The sequence below is a fragment of the Trichechus manatus genome, unplaced genomic scaffold (genome assembly GCF_000243295.1).
Source record: "Trichechus manatus latirostris isolate Lorelei unplaced genomic scaffold, TriManLat1.0 scaffold00056, whole genome shotgun sequence".
NCBI lineage: Eukaryota > Metazoa > Chordata > Mammalia > Sirenia > Trichechidae > Trichechus > Trichechus manatus.
In genome coordinates this window covers 15,841,514-15,860,669 of record NW_004443992.1, presented here as the reverse complement: position 1 = coordinate 15,860,669, position 19,156 = coordinate 15,841,514, and the positions used below count along the sequence as shown (strand labels likewise).

The 19,156-nt window shown below is 36.7% G+C and overlaps 1 protein-coding gene across 1 annotated transcript in view; it reads right to left on the bottom strand.

Annotated features, from left to right (window-relative positions):
- Window positions 1-19,156, bottom strand: part of PTH2R (parathyroid hormone 2 receptor) — an 86,480-nt gene that overhangs the window by 41,336 nt on the left and 25,988 nt on the right. The window contains exons 2-5 of the mRNA XM_004378289.2: window positions 17,847-17,949; window positions 8,515-8,625; window positions 8,275-8,396; window positions 3,330-3,427 (exon numbers count right to left, since the gene is read on the bottom strand). Coding sequence (XP_004378346.1) covers window positions 3,330-3,427; window positions 8,275-8,396; window positions 8,515-8,625; window positions 17,847-17,949 — 434 coding nt within the window. The remainder of the gene's footprint in view (window positions 1-3,329; window positions 3,428-8,274; window positions 8,397-8,514; window positions 8,626-17,846; window positions 17,950-19,156) is intronic.

Here is a 19,156-nt window from a genome sequence, read left to right as displayed (position 1 = left end):
GGTATATACCCTGTTGTACTGCGGTAATGATGGCCTATGCTGTTGAGATGGGCCCACACAAGTCTATGCAGGGGGAAAGGCACTCAAAGTCCATGGATCCCTTATGCCTGAGTTCCTGGCTTAGGGGAGCCAGCAGTTTATTTTTTCCCATTTGTTAATTTGTTCACTCTCCAAGGCAGGGAGAATGGCTCAGGGCATGTGAAAGATCCCACCTCTGGCCCAGAGGACTCGGCAATTTCTGAGGCCAGTCCAGGACCCAGTGCAGAGCAGGGAGTGGGGAGGTAAATGGGAGAGAGGTTTTTACTTGAAGGGGTTGTTTTTGATCCGCACAGTGGGCCAGACGCAAATACTTATCTTTCGGCAGTCGAGGGCTGCTTCTCACCGGTTCCGCGTGGCTGAGTGGACTCTCAGCGGCTGGGTCTCTCCTGGTGCGGAAAACGTGCCTCCTGAGCATGTTGCTTGCCTGCCTCACCATTCACCCCCTGGCTGATCAGGCCTGAAGGGCTCAGGCTCTTGCCAGTTCAGGTCTGGCACCTCCTCGCTGCTTCCGAACCATCTCTCCCTCCCCCTGCCACTTGGTCCGGTTCCTCAACTTTGCCTTTAATGTTCAGGGCTCCTAGATTGTCATATATAATCGAATCACTTGTTTTTTTGGGTCTTTGTTGTAAGAGGGTCCACCGGAAGAATCTGACTACTCCACCATCTTGGCCCCACCTCCAGGTTTTGATTTTTAAGAGACTCAATGCTATTTACTATCCTAATTAGAGGAGTATTTTATGTGGTGAAACAGAAAATCTTCTGTAATTTTTGTAGAATTTTTTGTTGTATAGAAAGAATTTACTATTAAATAAATACTGTCATGAATTATTATATAAATTGAAGAATTATTAGTCATTTGTATTCTCCTGCATTATTCTGTAGAATTTTCTTTCTCATAAAGAATTATCTATCATTCTGAACAAACACAGCTAGGCTCTTTGTTGTTGTTAGGTGTTGTCAAGTCAGTTCTAATTCATAGCGATGCTGTGTACAACAGAATGAAACACTGCCTGGTCCTGTGCCATCCTTGCAATCATTGCTATGTTTGAGCCCGTTGTTGTAGCCACTGTGTCAATCCATCTGGTTGAGAGTCTTTCTCTCTTTCGCTGATCTTCCGCTTTACCAAGCATGATGTCCTTCTCTAGAGACTGGTCCCTTCTGATAACATGTCCAAAGTACATAAGGCAAAGTCTCACCATCCTCAATTCTAAGGAGCATTCTGGCTGTACTTCTTTCAAGATAGATTTGTTCATTCTTCTAGCAGTCCCTGGTATATTCAATATTCTTCACCAACACCATAATTCAAAGGCTTCAGTTATTCTCCAGTCTTCTTTATTCACTGTCCAGCTTTCACATATATATGAGGCAACTGAAAATACCATGGCTTGGGTCAGGCGCACTTTGGTTCTCAAAGTGACATCTTTGCCTTTTACCACTTTAGAGAGGTTTTTTGTAGCAGATTTGTCCAATGCAATACATTCTTTGATTTCTTGACTGCTGCTTCCATGGGTGTTGACTGTGGATCCAAGCAAAATGAAATCCTTGGCAACTTCAATCTTTTCTCCATTTATCATGATGTTGCTTATTGGTCCAGTTGTGAGGATTTTTGTTTTCTTTATGTTGAAGTGTAATCCATACTGAAGGCTGCAGTCTTTGATCTTCATCAGTAAGTATTTCAAGTTCTCTTCGTTTTCAGGAAGCAAGTCTTCCTTCAATCCTGGTGCCACATTCTTCTTCACATAGTCCAGCTTCTGGGATTATTTGCTCAGCATACAGATTGAATAAGTAATGGTGAAAGGATACAACCCTGATGCACAAATTTCCTAATTTTAAACCATGCATTATCCCCTTATTCTTTTTGAACAACCGCCTCTTAGTCTATGTACAGTTTCCTCACGAGCACAATTAAGTGATCTGGAATTCTCACTCTTCACAATGTTATACATAATTTGTTATGATCCACACAGTCAAATACCTTTGCATAGTCAATAAAACACAGGTAAACTTCTTTCTAGTATTCTCGGCTTTCAGCCAAGATCCATCTGACATTAGCAATGATATCGTTCGTTCCACATCGTCTTCTGAATCTGGCTTGAACCTCTGGCAGTTTCCTGTTGATGTACTGCCGCAACTGTTTTTGAATTATCTTCAGCAAAATTTTGCAAGAAGAATGATCACAGCTAAGCTTACTGTAGTGGAATGAACTCTGGCTAAAGAGGTTCCCTTTGCAGCTTGACCACCTCTTGACACTGTTACCTTAGACACTGAGCTCTAGTCTCCTAGTCTCTAAAATGTGATAATACCTGCCAAGCCAACTTCACAAGCTTGTTTTGAGGAATCCCTCTATAATCCACAAATCGAATTGTGTTAAACTTATGCTTAAAAACTTCATTAGCATCATGCTTGGTAAATATAATGTCAGCAAAAAGAGGGAGACCCTCAATGAAATGGACTGACACAGTGGCTGCAACAATGGGCTCAAACATACCAACAATTGTAAGGATAGCACAAGACTGGGCAGCATTTTGTTCTGTTACACGTAAGATGGCCATGAGTCAGAGCCACCTTGACGGCAGCTAACAATAACAACAATCCTTATAGGACAAAATTAAAGCACTTGACAAGGAATACTAGAATACCAATTGTTTTCTCAGATATTTGTATCACACATCAACTGTGATGAGCATTATGCATACATCCTACATATGTTGTTCACTCTTATATCTTCATATTGGTGCTCAAAATTTTGTGTTGACTTAAGTTGAATTGAATTGGACAAAAGTGGGTAAAAAATAAACCACAACAAAATCGAGTAAAAAATAAACCACAACAATTGTTTAATGTGGAGCTAGTTTGTTCTGTAAACCTTCATCTAAAGTACAATATAAATAAATAAATAAATAAATGAAAATAAATCACAACAAAAGCGATAAATACTACCTATCTATATGTGAGCATCAGAGAATCTGATCATCAAAATCATCTCAGTAAAGTGAAATAAGCCATTACATCATGAAAGAAAATTTTTATAACTCATTCAACTCTGCTCTGTATCACTTTGCAAACAAATACACTGTAATGCATATGTACTGGTTAAAAGTTTCATACAGCTTCAGTGCTTGAAGTTTTTAAACAAAAAGTAAAACAACTTAATTTCTCATGAATAATTAACTGTGCTGAATTCAAAGTCTTGTGTTCCAGGAAAATATTTTGTAAGACCTCTGTGTCTTCTATGTGTCGGAAGCAGAACCTGTCCCTTCATGGAGAAAGAGTGATTGAGAGTCACTCACCTGAAGTAACCAATGATGAGAATAGCCACAGCCAGGGAACCAAAGGATATGGAGTATCCAACAGTGTACATGACATAGAGGCGTTCAAAGAATTCTTGCTGGAGGAGAAGAGATATACAAACATGTTACAGGACAGTTCTACCAGAAAACTAGCAAGAAGAATATGTAATTTTTGGAATATATTTTCTAGGGTTTTTTTTTTAAACTTTTTAATTGAATTATAATTTACATAAAATAAAATATGCACATCTTAAGTAAATTGTTTGACGGGCTTTGGCAATCAAGTTGATTTGTGCCCCTTGTTAGTCACAAAACCACCCACTACTCACCTCCAGGTAACCACTGTCACCACAAATTGGCTTTTACCTATTCATATATTTCATATACTTGCTGACTATTCTTGGATTTCATAGAATCATATAGTACATATACATTTATCTCAGGCTTTTTTTTGTCAACATACTATTTTGAGATTCATTGACCATTATGTATATTAGTGATTCTTTTTTTTAATTTTTTAATTTTGAAATAATTGCAGATGAACAGAAAGTTACCTAGATAGTAAGAAATATCCCCTTTACCTTTCATTCAGTTATCTCCCAATGATTGCATTTTACATACTACATATCAAAACCAGGAATTTGACATTGGTATAGTGTGTGTGTGTATAGTTCTATGTCTTTTTATCACATATGTAGGTTTGTATAATAAATCAAGATACAGAACTGCTCCATTACCACAAAGATCTCCCTTGTGCTATCCCTTTATAGTCACACCTACCCCCTCCCCCATCATCCTAACCCCTGTCAACCATTAATCTGTTTTCCAGCTCTATAATTTGTCATTTCATTAATGTTATATTAATGGAATCATACAGTATGTGTCTGAGATTGGCTTTTTTTTTTCACTCAGCGTAATACCCGAGAGATTCATCCAAGTTGTTGCTGGAGCTCACTGAAGGCTTGAGGAAGACAGGAGAGCTAAGAGAAATGCTGAAGGAAAACTTAAAAAGATGTCTCTAAGACACAAGGGGTCTTCATCTAGAGCAAGGCAGTGTCTAGCTGAAGACTGGGGGCAGGGTAGCACGGTGGAAGGAGGTACAGAAAGCCTGGGTCAGAGCTGGAAAGTAAAGTGAAATTCCCAGCAACTGGAAAAGCTGATGGATGGTTTCAAAAGCAGATAGAATGCTTCTGTGGCTTGGTAAGCTGCCAGATGGACTAAAACCTATGTATTATTCTCAGAAGGTTACTAGTGCTCTGATCCCAAGCTGCTCTGTCAAGGGTAAGTCTTGATTCTGCTATCAAAACATAAAACCAATTTAACAACAAATTAAAGTAATTCAACCTTCCCACCCCAACCAATCTGACAGAGGAACAGGCCTGCCCATTTCAGGGGGTAAATAGTATATATTTCAGTCTATTACCTACAATGTCTGGCATGTAATCAAATACCATAAGGCAGAGAAAAGAAAAATTTGACCCAAAATCAAGAGTAAAAATAAGATGATTCAGATGTTACAATTCACAGATGAGACTTAATAATAAGTATTATAAATATGTTAGATGATCTAATGAAAAGGTGCATAAAATGTGTGAACAGATGGGAAATTCAGCAAAGAAAGGAAAACTTTAAAAAGAACCAAATGAAAATTCTAGAACTGAAAAGTACAACATAAAAAATGAAGTCAACAAGAGACTGGACACAGAACAAAGGATCAGTGAACTGGAAGAGAGGTCAATAGAAATTATTTTTATTCTATCCCACTGCTCTGACCCCAGCTTGACACCGCCTTGCTCTAGATCCCTTGCACCTTAGGGAGATCTTTCTCAGCACCCCTTTGGCATTTCTCTTAGTTCTCCTCTTTCCCAAGCCTTCAGTGAGCTGCAGCAACCATGCACTTGATGAGAGCCCTGTGCATCTCAGTGGCTCTTTTTCAGCTGTCCATCCCCCATCTATGGCTGCAGCAGTCAGGCATTTAGTGGGGGCCTCATGTGCCTCAGGGGATATCCCTCAGCTCCTCTGTTCTGCCCTACACCTTCAGCTAACTGCTGCCTTTCATTCTGTGAGGGTCCCATGCAAATCTTAGAGGATTTCTTTTAGCCCTTCTTCACTATCCCTAGCCTTTGGTATATCGCCTCCATAAACTCCGTGAAAGCTCCATAGGAAAGAATTGGCTGGTGGATGAGAAGTCACTGTGACTGGCACGCTCTCCTTGGAATTCTATGCCCTTACACCAGCCCTGTCTGTTAAAAGTTGGTTTAAAAGTTTGATTCTTTTCTTTTAATCACTTTCTATGATGTGGTTGTACCCCTTATGCAATAGTCCCAGAAATGAATGCAGCCATAGGTCTCTCCTCTCGTAGGAAGGACTTGCCCATTTCTGGAGTTGGTTCATTTAGATTTCTTTGCTTCCTCGGCCTGCTGATAGGTTTCTAAAAATTATTGATTTTGCATCTTATTCAACTTATTCTGATAGTTTCAATTTCCTACATCCTGACTGAAAGCAGATGTCTTTGTATTCTGTTTTGTCTTGTTTTAAGCATTATTTACTACATGTTATTTTCTGTTAATAAAATATTAAAGTTTATTATAGAAAATATTGGGATAATGTGTAAAATACAAAAGAGAGAAGGAAAAATCAAATTCTCACCAACAAAAAATAAACACTTAACATTTCATGTATTTCCTTTCATTCTATTTCTATGCATCATTTCCTATTGTTTTAAGTATCTGCTGTCACAATTTACATAAAAGTTCAGTACCTTCTTCGGTTTGTTTGTTTGTTTTTCAGTTAACTGTGAAACAAAAGAATTTCCCAGGACATTGCAAATTCTTTACAAAAAATACATATATGTGAGCTTATTTAAACCATTCCTTTACTGGAAACTTAAATTTTTCAAAGTATTCACTATAAAAATTAATGCTTCAAAGTCAAGGTGAGAAAATCACATATGAACCCTGGACTTTGGCACATTTACTGAAAGAGTGCAGTGGCAGACTTTGCCCGCCACTGTTGTCCTCAGACCCCAGCTGTGAGGGAACCTCCACTGAGCACAAGCCCTGGTCAAGCCTTCCTTGGTAGGAAGGTAAAAGCTTGATGTCTAAAGATTTGGATTCTAATCACTTGACTAATCTTTCATTGTCACGATTCTCTGATCCTAATTGAATGTCTTATGGTCTTACCTGTGTGCCTTACTGTGACTACCATGCAATAAACTAAATGAGTTTATTCATGAAAAAAAAAAATAACAATGCTTCAGTGAGCATTTTCTTCATTAAGTTCTCCCCACCTTAAATTCTTATGCTTGAATCTTAGAAGTAAAATTGTAAGATTAAAGGATATGACCCCTTTCAGGTGTTTTGATATATATTGCCAAACTGCTTTCCAAAAGGTCAGATCGCCTTTAGGCATGAGATATACTACATGGTAATTTCTACAGTATGCTAATGTTTTAAATATCATACTCTAAAGAATTTAATAACTCTGTGCCTTATCATAATAGTTCCTTCCCTTCTTTTTATTAAAAATCATTACCTAACTTTACCAAGCAAATGATGTAGAAATTACTTAACAAAATAATAGATATTCAAAAATATCTTAGTCTTATTTCTTCAATAAAGAGGTGCCATTTTTTTCTAAATACACACATGTATTTTCCTTTTCCTTCCTTATTAAAAAAAAATTAATTATAACCACTAATAAATTATAACTCATCAATAGGTAATACCATTTTGCCCTCCAGTATATAAAAACTTTAGGAGATAAATAGTTTTATTAGCTGATATTTATTTTTCTTAAACTTTCTTAAATTATTATTTTAGGATTGTCAACAATAGAAAACACTTTTTATCTTTTTAAATAAGCACATAAAATTAACATTATTTATGCTAATGAAATTCTTCAAATGTTTCAGTTAACTTTTTAACCTGTTTTATATGAAATAGTACATGTCTTGGGTATACCAACCATCCTTAATTGTTTTGCTTCTTGGTATACACAGTAATCACAAAAAATGGTTATAAAGTTAGAATTGTGTATAAATAAAACCATGATTTAATTTAATGGCCATTTAAAAGCTGTGAAAGACCTCCAGTTTTCACCATTTAAAGCATAACAAAATTCATTACAAAGTATAGTAAATACCAGTGAATGTTTCTTTCTGTCATTGAAAATGAAATCATTTTGAAGCATTTTATAGTAACTCAACATTGACTTTAGTTCTGTTGTAGAGTAATAATCTCCCAACACTGACAAACTTTATCTATGAAAAATTCTTCCCATTGACTAATTTTATTTAAGAACCTTGTCAGCGATGAAATACATACTGAAGATCATTCAGCAACTTACTAACTAAAGAGTTCAGTAAGGTGATAGTGCTTTATGTTAGAAAAGAAGAAAGGTAAGAAAGGAAGTTGGGACTATTAATTTTAATAGCAATATTAATTGCAACTAATATATATGTGATAGCAACAGTAATAATAAAGAAATCTTCAACTTACCACTTCTCTCTTACTGCTCTTTCCACCAAAAACATCATCAGGCAAAAAGGAAAATCTAATGTTGGGAGAGTTTATGCATGGTAGATTCTGTCTGGTCAGGGTCCTCAAAAAAATCATTCATACATCCATTTATCATGTAAACTTCTAGCATCATATGCATATATTATTATCATGTATTTTTACGCAAGGGGTCTAAGCACTATGAATTAAAGCTTGGCTTTTAAACCACCAGGTATGACTTACAAGTAACTGTCTGGAAGTTTTCAAAGTTTATATATGATTACTATATTGGAAAAAATCCTGATGTGAAATTAGGAGATCCGCTTTTTATAATCATCATGTTATAGAATAAAAGGGTTTTTATCTATAATGGCTGATAACCAAGAATTACATAAAAACATTATTTTGTTTTCCTTTAGAGTTTCATAATACAAAAATACAATTACCTTTTCTATGCTGATATCTGGCTGCAGGAAGCGAAGGCAGTCTGAATAATTGGCCCATGTTTTATTTAAACTGTGCATAAAATCCCATGTTCCATTGGGGTTACAATGTCGGAAAGCAACTCCTGTAAAGACATGAAGAGAGATGTTGAAATTGCTCAGTTCCCATAGAGTCTATTTAAAAAAAAAAAAAAGTAAAGTCAAATTCTGTTTCAAATTAATCATTTCAGAAAAATACAATACCTTTATGATTAAAGTCATAAATATAAGGAGGGCATGGGACAGCCGATATTTTCCCCACTGTTCCTCTGGGCCAACAAATTAGTCCATCCCATTCTGGGATACAATTTCCCTCTGGTGAGGATAGAAATTAAAAAGCATACAAACAAAAATTTAGTTGGAACAGAGAATAAATGCATTCAAATATACAAAATTTCAGATCTCTGCCTGTGGTAAAATAGAAAACAAATTGGTAGTTTTAGAAACTAGAATGGGATAGAGTCTTAGGTTGGGTTCTCTAGAGAAGAAAACAAGTAAAGCATAAAAATATATACAGAGAGAGATTTATATCAAGGAAACAGCTCATGAGATTGTAGAGGCTAGACGTCCCAAGTCTGTGGGTCGGGGTAGAGGCCTCTCCCAAGTCACTCAGCCGCAGAAGCTGGCAAGCCCAAGACTGGCAGGTCAGAGAGCAGGGCTCCCGCTCACAGGCTGTGAAGATTGATGAATTCCAAGTTCAGCAGATAAGCTGACAGCTCAAGTCCCAAGACAAAGAGATGAGATGAAAGGAGGCAGCCGCAGGAGCCAGAGTGAGCAAAAAGCCAGAACGTCTGCTTATATTCAGATGCAGGCCACACCCCCAAGGAAACTCCCTTTCATCTGATTGGCTAGTCACAGTATATGCAATCATGGGAGTGATCACATTTAAACACTGAGAATCATGGCCCAGCCAAGCTGACACACAATCTTAACCATCACAGGTAGATATATGCAAATGCCCAGAACTCACCTACTAACCTCATCAAAGGCCCAGTTAATTGGAACATTTGATTTGTGCAAATTAAAAAGATTTAAACAATTGCACATGTATTAGTTACAAATCAATCTGTTTCCTTGTGCATTTGGGTTGTTGGCAGAATTCAGTTCTTTGCAGTCGTAGGACAAAGGTCCTTGCTGGCTGTCAGCTGAGAGCTGTTCCCAGCTTTTAGAAGATGCTTGCAGTCCTTGGTTCGTGGCGCCTTTCTCCATCTTTCAAGTCAGCAAGGGAAGGTCTAGTTCTTCTCACACTTCAAATCTTTCCTGCACTCTCCCCTTTTGCCACGTCTGAGTGATGCTTCTGCCTTCCTCTTCCACTTTTAAGGGTCCATGTGATTACACTGGGCGCACCAAAATAATCCAGGATAATCTCCCTGTATTAAGGTCCCTAACCTTAATCCCATCTGCAAAATGCCTTTTATCACATAAGGTAACATACACAGGCATAACATCAGGGATTAGGCTGTGGACATCTTTGGAGGGCCATTATTCTGCCTCCCACAAGTACTATTTATTATAGCTTTCTGAGTTTTTCAGTTACCAGTTACACTAACTTTAGGTGAGTGTATTTCTTTGAGCTAATGATTATGGTGTCAGTTTGTTTGTTTGGTTTTGAAGTCAGATAACAGAACCCATCAAAACACTGTCCACTACAGAAAATAATTCAGCATAAACCTGAAATTTTTTACCGTTCAACACATCACATAGAAACAACTACTTTATTTGCTTTGTGGATTGCTGAAGCAATAAGAAAAAATGCTTTCCCTTGCCCACAGTGTTCTTGTAGAAGAGACCATTTTCTTGGAAACAGCCTCACTTTGCCCACATAATACAAGCTGAGGCTCTATATCATCACAAATGACCCAAAAATTCATCACCCTGGCTCCTGCTTCAGTTGCACAGCGTCTCCTGCCTCTCTTTCCACCATTACCGGCTTTTTTATTTCTTTCCTTCTTGTTTATACAGAGTGTTTTGAATGAACCTCTCCCATCAACTTCACTCTAGACTCTTTCCTATATCTTGATAGCATCCCATATGGCTTCCCATCCATTCCAATGCCATTAGCAAGTCACATGTCTTTATTTATCTGGACTGCTCAATCTTATACCTGATATCTATTGTGAAATCTATAAAAATTGAGCCAGGACATACATTCTTGTTTTCCTGTAACCTGATTGTTCCTCTAAAATCTATGCTGGATAGTCATATACTATTTTCTGGCAAGAGGTAGTCACATAATGGAATAAAATCTTCATACAACTGTAACATCCAATGACTAGTTTATTTTGTAACTATGTCATTTTAAAATTGCTATGGAAAAATTGTGATTTTTTCTTTATGCTTTAAGAGGTACAGTTTTGTAGGTGCCCACAAGATCCCACCACCACCACCAGCCTATACACCCCCCAAAATTCAGAGACCAATACTCTCCCAAAATAATGTTTCTGTAGATCATGTTCATTTACAGTCAGTTTTATTTCTCTGATGACTCTTTGACAAAAAGACAGACAAATATTCATAGAAAGTTGAAAAGACTGGGTAAATAATGACCTCCTATAATAACACAGAACTTTAATTAGCATCTTCTTTTGGATAATTATTTCCCATCATATGTGAGTAAATGCTTCCATTATTTGGCAAGACATTAATTGACTAATGACTCATCAAACTCCCTTTATAAATTAACACCATTAGTTGTAATTCTTGTAATCTTTTATGTGTGCCAAGACAAACTAATTAGTAATGAAGCTTTTCAAACCATATTTAGACAGTCTAAAATTTGAAGAATCTAACTTGGTCTTTTTTCAGAAGTAGAACTGGGATAAATAATATTGTCATTTTTGTTTTTAAATAATTGAATAGTTTTATAATTAGGTATACATATTTACATCTTTTTTTCACAAACATTAGAAAAATTTTTATTTCTTAATTATAAAAATTTTCAGAAAGAAAATATTATATACTCATAACTTAGAATAAACTGTTATTACTGTTTTAGCATATTTATTTCATCTAATATATTGTTTGCTGCGGTATTTTAAAGTAAATTCCCAACAACATAATATCTTACTCCTAAACATTTTTATACACATCTCTCAATCTTAATTTTTTTTTATTGTGGTTTAGGGGAAAGTTTACAGTGCAAATTAGTTTCTCATTCAAAAATTTATACACAAATTGTTTCATGACATTGCAATCCTCACATTGTGTCAGCACTCCCCCCTCCCCTTTCCCTTTATACCCCGGGTTCCCCATGTCCATTCTTCCAGGTTTTCTGTCCCTTCCTGCCTTCTTGGCTTTGATTTTGGTCAAGTGTTGCCCATTAGGTCTCCTATACTTGATTGAGCTAAGAAGCACATTCCTCACGTGTGTTATTGTTTGTTTTATAGGCCTGTCTAATATTTGGCTGAAAGGTGGACTTCAGGAGTGGCTTCAGTTCTCTGTTAGCAGGGTATCTGGGGACCACAGTTTCAGGAGTCCCTCCAGTCTCTGTCAGACCAGTGAGTCTGGTCTTTTTTTGTGAATTTGAATTTTGTTCTACATTTTTCTCCCGTTCTGTCCGGAACCCTCTGTTGTGATCCCGTCAGAGTGGTAGGTAGTGGTAGCCGGGCATCATCTATTTCTTCTGGGCTCAGGCTGGTGGAGGCTGTGGTTCCTGTGGTCCATTAGTCCTTTGGACTGATATTTTCCTTGCATCTTTGGTTTTCTTCATTCTCCTTTGCTCTGAACGTGATGAGACGAATAGATGTACTTTAGATGGCTGCTCACAAGCTGTTAACAAGACCCCAGATGCTACTCGCCAAAGTAGGATATAGAACATTTTCTTTATGGACTATGTTTTGCCCGTTGACTTACGTGTCCCCTGAGACCATGATCGATCCCCAGCCCTCAGCCCCAGTAACTCATTCCCTCAAGGTGTTTGGATGTGTCTCGGAAGCTTCTATAGCTCTGCCTTGATCAAGTTGTGTTGATTTTCCCAATATTCTGTGTTTTCTTTCCTTTCACCAAAGTTAACACTTGTCTATCTAGTTAGTGTTTTCCCCTCCCCTCTCTCGTAATCATCAAAGATTGTTTTTTTCTGTGTGTAAACCTTTTCTTGAGTTTTTATAACAGCGGTCTCATACAATATTTGTTCTTTTGAGATTGACTTACTTCACTCCGCATAATGCCCTCCAGATTCATCCATGTTGTGAGATGTTTTGCAGATTCACCATTGCGTATTCCATTGTGTGTATGAACCATAATTTGTTTATCTAGTCATCTACTGATGAGCATTCAGGTTGTTTCCATCTTTTTTGCTGTTGTGAATAATGCTGCAATGAACATTGGTGTACATATGTCTAATCGTGTGAGGGCTCTTATTTCTCTAGGATATATTCGTAGGAGTGGGATTGCTGGATCATATGGTATTTCTATTTCTAGCTTTTCAAGGAGGCACCATATCATTTTTCATAGTGGTTGTACCATTTTACATTCCCATCAGCAGTGCATAAGAGTTCCAATCTCCCCACAACCTCTCCAACATTTGTTAGTTTCTGGGTTTCTTTCATCCATGCCAGCAATGTCAGGGTGAGATGATATCTCATTGTAATTTTGATTTGCATTTCTCTAACGGCTAATGATCACAAGTACTTCCTCATGTGTTTGTTAAGCCACCTGAATGTCTTCTTTGGTGATGTGTCTTTTCCTATCCTTTGCCCATTTTTTAATTGGATTATTTGTCTTTTTACTGTTACAACTTTGCAGTATCTTATAGATTTTAGAAATTAGACCCTTGTCAGATATGTCATAGCCAAAAATTTTTTCCCAGTCTGTAGGTTCTCTTTTTACTCTTTGGTGAAGTCTCTTGATAAGCTTAAGTGTTTAATTTTCAGAAGCTCCCAGTTATCTACTTTATCTTCTGGTATTTGTACATTGTTAGCTATGGCTTGTATTGAATTTATGCCATGTTTTAGGGCTCCTAGTATTGTTCCTGATTTTTCTTCCATGATCTTTAACACTTTTGGTTTTATATTTAGGTCTCTGATCCATTGTGAATTAGTTTTTGTGTATGATGTGAGGTATGGGTCCTGTTTCATTTTTTTATAGATGGACATTCAGTTTTGCCAGCACCATCTGTTAAAAAGGCTGTCTTTTCCCCATTTAATGGACTTTGGTCCTTTGTAAAAGATTCGTTGACCATAGGTGGATGGATTTACATTTGGGTTCTCGATTCTGTTCCATTGGTCTGTGTATCTGTCGTACCAGTACCAGCCTGTTTTGACTACTGTGGCTGTATAATAGGTTCTGAGATCAGGTAGTGTGAAGCTTCCTACTTTGTTCTTTCTCTTCAGTAATGCTTTGCTTATCTGGGGCCTCTTTCCGTTCCATATAAAGTTGGTCATTAGTTTTTCCATCTCGATAAAGAATGCTGTTGGTATTTGGATTGGGTTATATCTATAGATCGCTTTGGGTAGGTGTCTTAGTTATTCTAGTGCTGCTATAACAGAAATACCACAAGTGCATAACTTTAACAAAGAGAAATTTATTTCCTTACAGTAAAGTAGGATAAAAGTCCAAATTCAGGGCATCAGCTCCAGGGGAACGCTTTCTCTGTTGGCCCTGGAGGAAGGTCTGTGTCATCAATCTTCCCTTGATCTGGGAGCTACTCTGTGCAGGAACCTCAGGTCCAAAGGATGCACTCTGCTCCCGGCACTGCTTTCTTGGTGGTATGAGGTTTCCATGTGTCTCTGCTTGCTTCTCTCTTTTATATCTCAAAAGAGATTGGCTTAAGACACTATCTAATCTTGACCTCATCAGTATAACTGCCACTAGTGCATCTTACTACATCATAGTGATAGAGTTTACAACACATAAGGAAATCACATCAGATTACAAAATGGTACACAGTCATACAATACTGGGAATCATGACCCAGCCAAGTTAACAGGTATTTTTGGGGGACCCAATTCAATCCATGACAGTAAGATTGACCTTTTCCCAATATTGAGTCTTCCTATCCATCAGCATGGTATGTTTTCCATTTATGTATGTCTCTTAGTTTCATGCAATAGTGTTTTGTAGTTTTCTTTGTATAGGTCTTTTATGTCTCTAGTTAGATTTATTCCCAAGTATTTTCTTTTTAGAGGCTATTATAAATGGTATTGTTTTCCTGATTTCCTTTTTGAAGTTCTCTTTGTTGGTATATAGGAATCCAACTGATTTTTGTATGTTGATCTTATATCCTGCTACTCTGTTGAATCTTTCAGTTAGTTCTGGTAGTTTTCTTGTGGAATCTTTAGGATTCTTTAAAAAAAAATTTAAATAAAAATTCCTTAAATTAGCTAGTGATTTTTAAATAACTTTTTTTTAAATATATGTATAAATTGAAGATATTTTGAGTGAATTTAAAAATAATTAGACATTTTCACTGAAAGGTAGACCAAAGTTTGGCCAGCTTTAATTATATCCTATTTGAATGGAGAAGGATCTCAAAGAAAATGCCTTTTCTCTTTTAATATTTATTCATCTACATGTTTCATATGACTTCTTCACATATTTTCGATGTTATATAAATTTACATCTAGTTAATTTGCTATTTTATGTGTAATGCATGTGGTACGTGACTGCTCACACTGCCTTGCCTTGCATATCCTCTTCCCTGAAATGCTTTTTACCTCCTTCTTACTCATCCTTTAGTTTTAAGATGAGATTATTATTCCTCCAGGAAGCATTCCCTGATACCTCCTGATGAATTAAGATGCTTTTCAGTGGTCCCATAGTTGTGAATACCTCTGTTGTTAAACTTATGCAGCACAACAAAAAGTGTCTGTCTCCCTAGAAATCAGTTCCACAAGCAAAGACTGAATCTTATTCATCAATACATGGTGGCACATAGTTGTTGAACTGTTAAAAAAAAAAATTAAAGATGATAATATTGGATTAGGTAATCTCTAAGATATCTTCCAGCTCAAAATTTTATGGACTTCATAGAAAATAATTCATTCAGCTCTCATAGATAATAATCTCTACAAATTCCTATGTGGTGATGCTGTTCCTTGTTGGCAGAGCTGCACATCTGAGATATCACTCAGTGTTCTTTAGAGAGTAGCATGAAGGATTCCCTTTTCTGGCACTATCAGGCTAACCATGCAGAGAACTCCCACCTAATACAACATATCTACAAAGACTAGATTAGAATGAAAACCATATTTTTAAAGTATGGTTTAGATGGCTATAGAGTATAGGAATCAATCTGAGGCCATAGAATATTCTATATCTCAGCAAGTACTGCATTTGGACTTATCTTAGAGCTTTTATTGACTTAGAGCTTGGGTTTTGGTGGTGTTTAGGCAAAAAAAGATGAAGACTTAGGCCAGATAAGTGTGAAAATTGGATTGCGGATCCCTGTATCAAGTCTGAATCCCCAAAATATAGCTCCTTTGGTGGGTAAACTAGAAATAAAACCATCCTTCAGAAAAAGATCGATCTGTTTCAGCCTTAGCTCCATTTGGAGTTGGGAGAGGAGCAGTGAAGAAAAAGAACATCTTTCCTGACAATTTCTAACCGTAAGCTTATGCTCATATGTGACCTAAATTTAGTTTAAAGTGAACTTAGGCTGTCAGTTCTTCTAGGTACCTTGAAAAAGCAAACGTAAGTGTTCTCTGAAGGAATGTACTTTAAAACTGAATTTCATGAATTTCTTACCATGAATTATTAAATACACAAGAAAATACACCACCATGTGTGGTAGTCAACATTGACCAACAAAGTCTGTGGCTACTGGAATTATCAAAATAGGTTTAATTAAATAAAGAAAAGATTAAATGAATATTGAAGGCACAAGAGACTATCAAATTTAAACATTAGACTAAGCTAAAGAGAAAATTGGTAAAGAGGAAAATAGACTCAAAGAAATTACTATAACAGTAGTAGAGAGACCAAAAAAAAAAAAGAAATATAAGATGTGGAGACATGGAGAACAGTGTAGAAAGGTCCCACATTTTTCTAATTAAAGTCTCAGAAGGACAGAATAAAGAGAATGGGGAGCAAATTTTCAAAGACAAAATAGCTGAGACATTCCCAGCACTGAATAAAGGCACAGACCTCTGATTCAGGAAATCCAATGAATCTATAGCTATATACAGAGCAAAATTGCAGAACACGAAAGTCAAATAGAAGATCTTAAAATGATCCAGAGAGAAAAAAATAATCACCAACAAAGTCTGAGAACTAATTTTTCAACAGTAACACACAAAACTAGAAAAAAAAAACAAAAATAATATCTTCAAAGTGCTAAAAAATAATAATTTCAACCAGTGATAATATGTCCCAAAAAATTATCTTTAAATATTGAGACTGAAATAAAGACATTTGCAGACAAAGAAAAACAGAGTTTACTATACACAGATTCTAACTCAAATCCTAAAAGATATACTTCAGGAGGAAGGAAAATTATCTCAGAATGAAGTGCAAAACAGAATGGTGAGGGAAAAAAAAATAGTAAGCAGTTGAATACACTTAAAAAATCTTGGCTGCACAATTTATAGTGCAATAACATAAAATTAAGATAAACCTAAAATCCAGTATGACAATAGCATATAAGTTGAGAAGCAATTAAAGTATTCCAAACTCCTTATATTATTTGAGAAGGGGGAAGTTACTAGTTAGCTTTAAATTTTCTTAAGTTCAATATACCTATTATAATTAATAGGGGAGGGAATGAAATAAAATTTAATAAAAATCTTTATTAAAATTCAAATACTGTGTATTAGTAATAATTGTTACTAATAAATTATCTAGCTAAACTCTTCAGTTAAAAGACAATATAAGCCCTAAAGTCTCAACACATTTTTAAAAATTAGTATCATGGAGGCAACATTCCTGATCATAACCATTTAAGTTAGAAATAAATTACAAAAAAAATTTTAAAAAACATTTGGAGACTAGAACAAAGCAGATATCAAATTGTATATTTTATTATGGGGACATCAGTATAAGAACATTATCTGCTGCATTCCAATTATTAGGAATTTGGGGAGCTCAGTAAATAGCACCTTCCTTTCCCACTTGAATCTGGCACTAACTGAGAAATACATAAGGAGTCAGGCAGATGGATTTACAATTGAAATTTTATTACCTATAAAGTTTTTTGGTGAATATAGCTTGCTTATTTGCTCCCCGGAATTACACTTACTAACTACCCAAAACTGCAGTCAATACCCACAGGGATAGAGCCTGGCTCACAAAGCTGACTACTGCAGTGTCAAAGGCAGACCAGATGTGTGCTCTCGGCAGGCAGGCAGATCCCAAAGAGATGCGTAAGAAAGAGGCTAATGTGCATGCACCCTATTCCTAGACCCAAACTCACTAATCAGGCAAGTCACTTCTTCCAAAGGAGGGAAGAACAAGTGGGGTAAAGAGATTTAAAAAAAGGCCATTATTCCAATACATGCCCCTCTACTTGGAAACATAGGGAATTACTGTTAAGATCTCTCTATCACTAAATAAGAGGGGAAATCTGCAATCTTTGTGGGATACAATTTTCTTAGTGTCTTTACCTCCCTCCTGGAGCTGAGCAGTGATGTTGAGTTCACACTGTACTTTGGCTTTCAGCACAAGGACTATCTGCTCCTCTATAGTAATGGTGCCATCAGAATCCAGCTGTAAAAATGAACAAAATACAAACTGAGAAAAACATTCTCATTACCTTTTTTAAAAAAACCATGATACAAACTTTCATTATTTTCCCTTCTAATATAATTTAAAATTAAGCTTTTGAAATAAAGTTTTGTTTGAATGAAAATTCAAAATTCATAAAGTTTTAGGATAAACTGACTTTTACTTATTTAACCCAAAGGGGGAAAAATATGTCATACCAGAGAAACAGGCTCTTAAGGAGGGAAAATCTTCATTTGCTATAGCTATACCTGTGTAACAAACTACTTCAACACTTTGTGACTTAAAACTGCAAATATTTATTATCTCAAGCTTGGGAGAGACTTAACTGGGTAGATCTGCCTCAGGGTCTCTCAGTCAAGGCTTGACTTGCAGTCAAGACTTTAGCCAGGGATGCAAGCACCTGAAGACTTCACTGGAGCTAGAGGATCTACTACCAAGGTGGCCCAACTCACATGGCTAGGGGCAAGGGGTCTTAGTTCCTCATTGTCTATTGTGAGGAGGCCTCAGTTCCTCACCACATGGTTCTCTCCATATGGGTTCTTGAGTGTCTTTTCAACATGGCAGCTGGCTTCGCCCAGAGTGAGTGATCCCAGAAAGAAAGCAAAGAGGAAGCCACAATGCCTTTTATGACCTAGTGTCAGAAGTCACTTATGGTCCGTTCCACCACATCCTATTTGTTCAAAGCAAGTCACCAACTCTCATTCAATGGGAGAGGTATGAATCTCTATCTCTTAAAAAACCCATTGCTGTCAAGTTGAATCCAACTCATAGTGACCCTATAGTACAGAGTAGAACTGCCCCATAGAGTTTCCAAGGAGCACCTGGTGGATTTGAACTACCAACCTTCTGGTTAGCAGCCATAGGTTTTAACCACTACGCCACCAGGTTTCCTACCTCTTGAAGAGAGGTATCAAAAAATTTGTAGATACCTGATGGAGCAGTAGAAAAGTAGGGTGCAGAACTCAAATTCTAGTAAAAGGACCAGACTTAATGGTCTGACTGAGACTAGAGGGACCCCGGAAGACATGGCCCGCGGACTCTCCATTAGCCCGGAACTGAAACCATTCCCTAAGCCAACTCTTTATATGTATAGATATATATATAGTACTTTAGATGAAGGTTTACAGAACAAATAGTTTCTCATTAAACAGTCAGTACACATATTGTTTTATGACATTAGTTAACAACC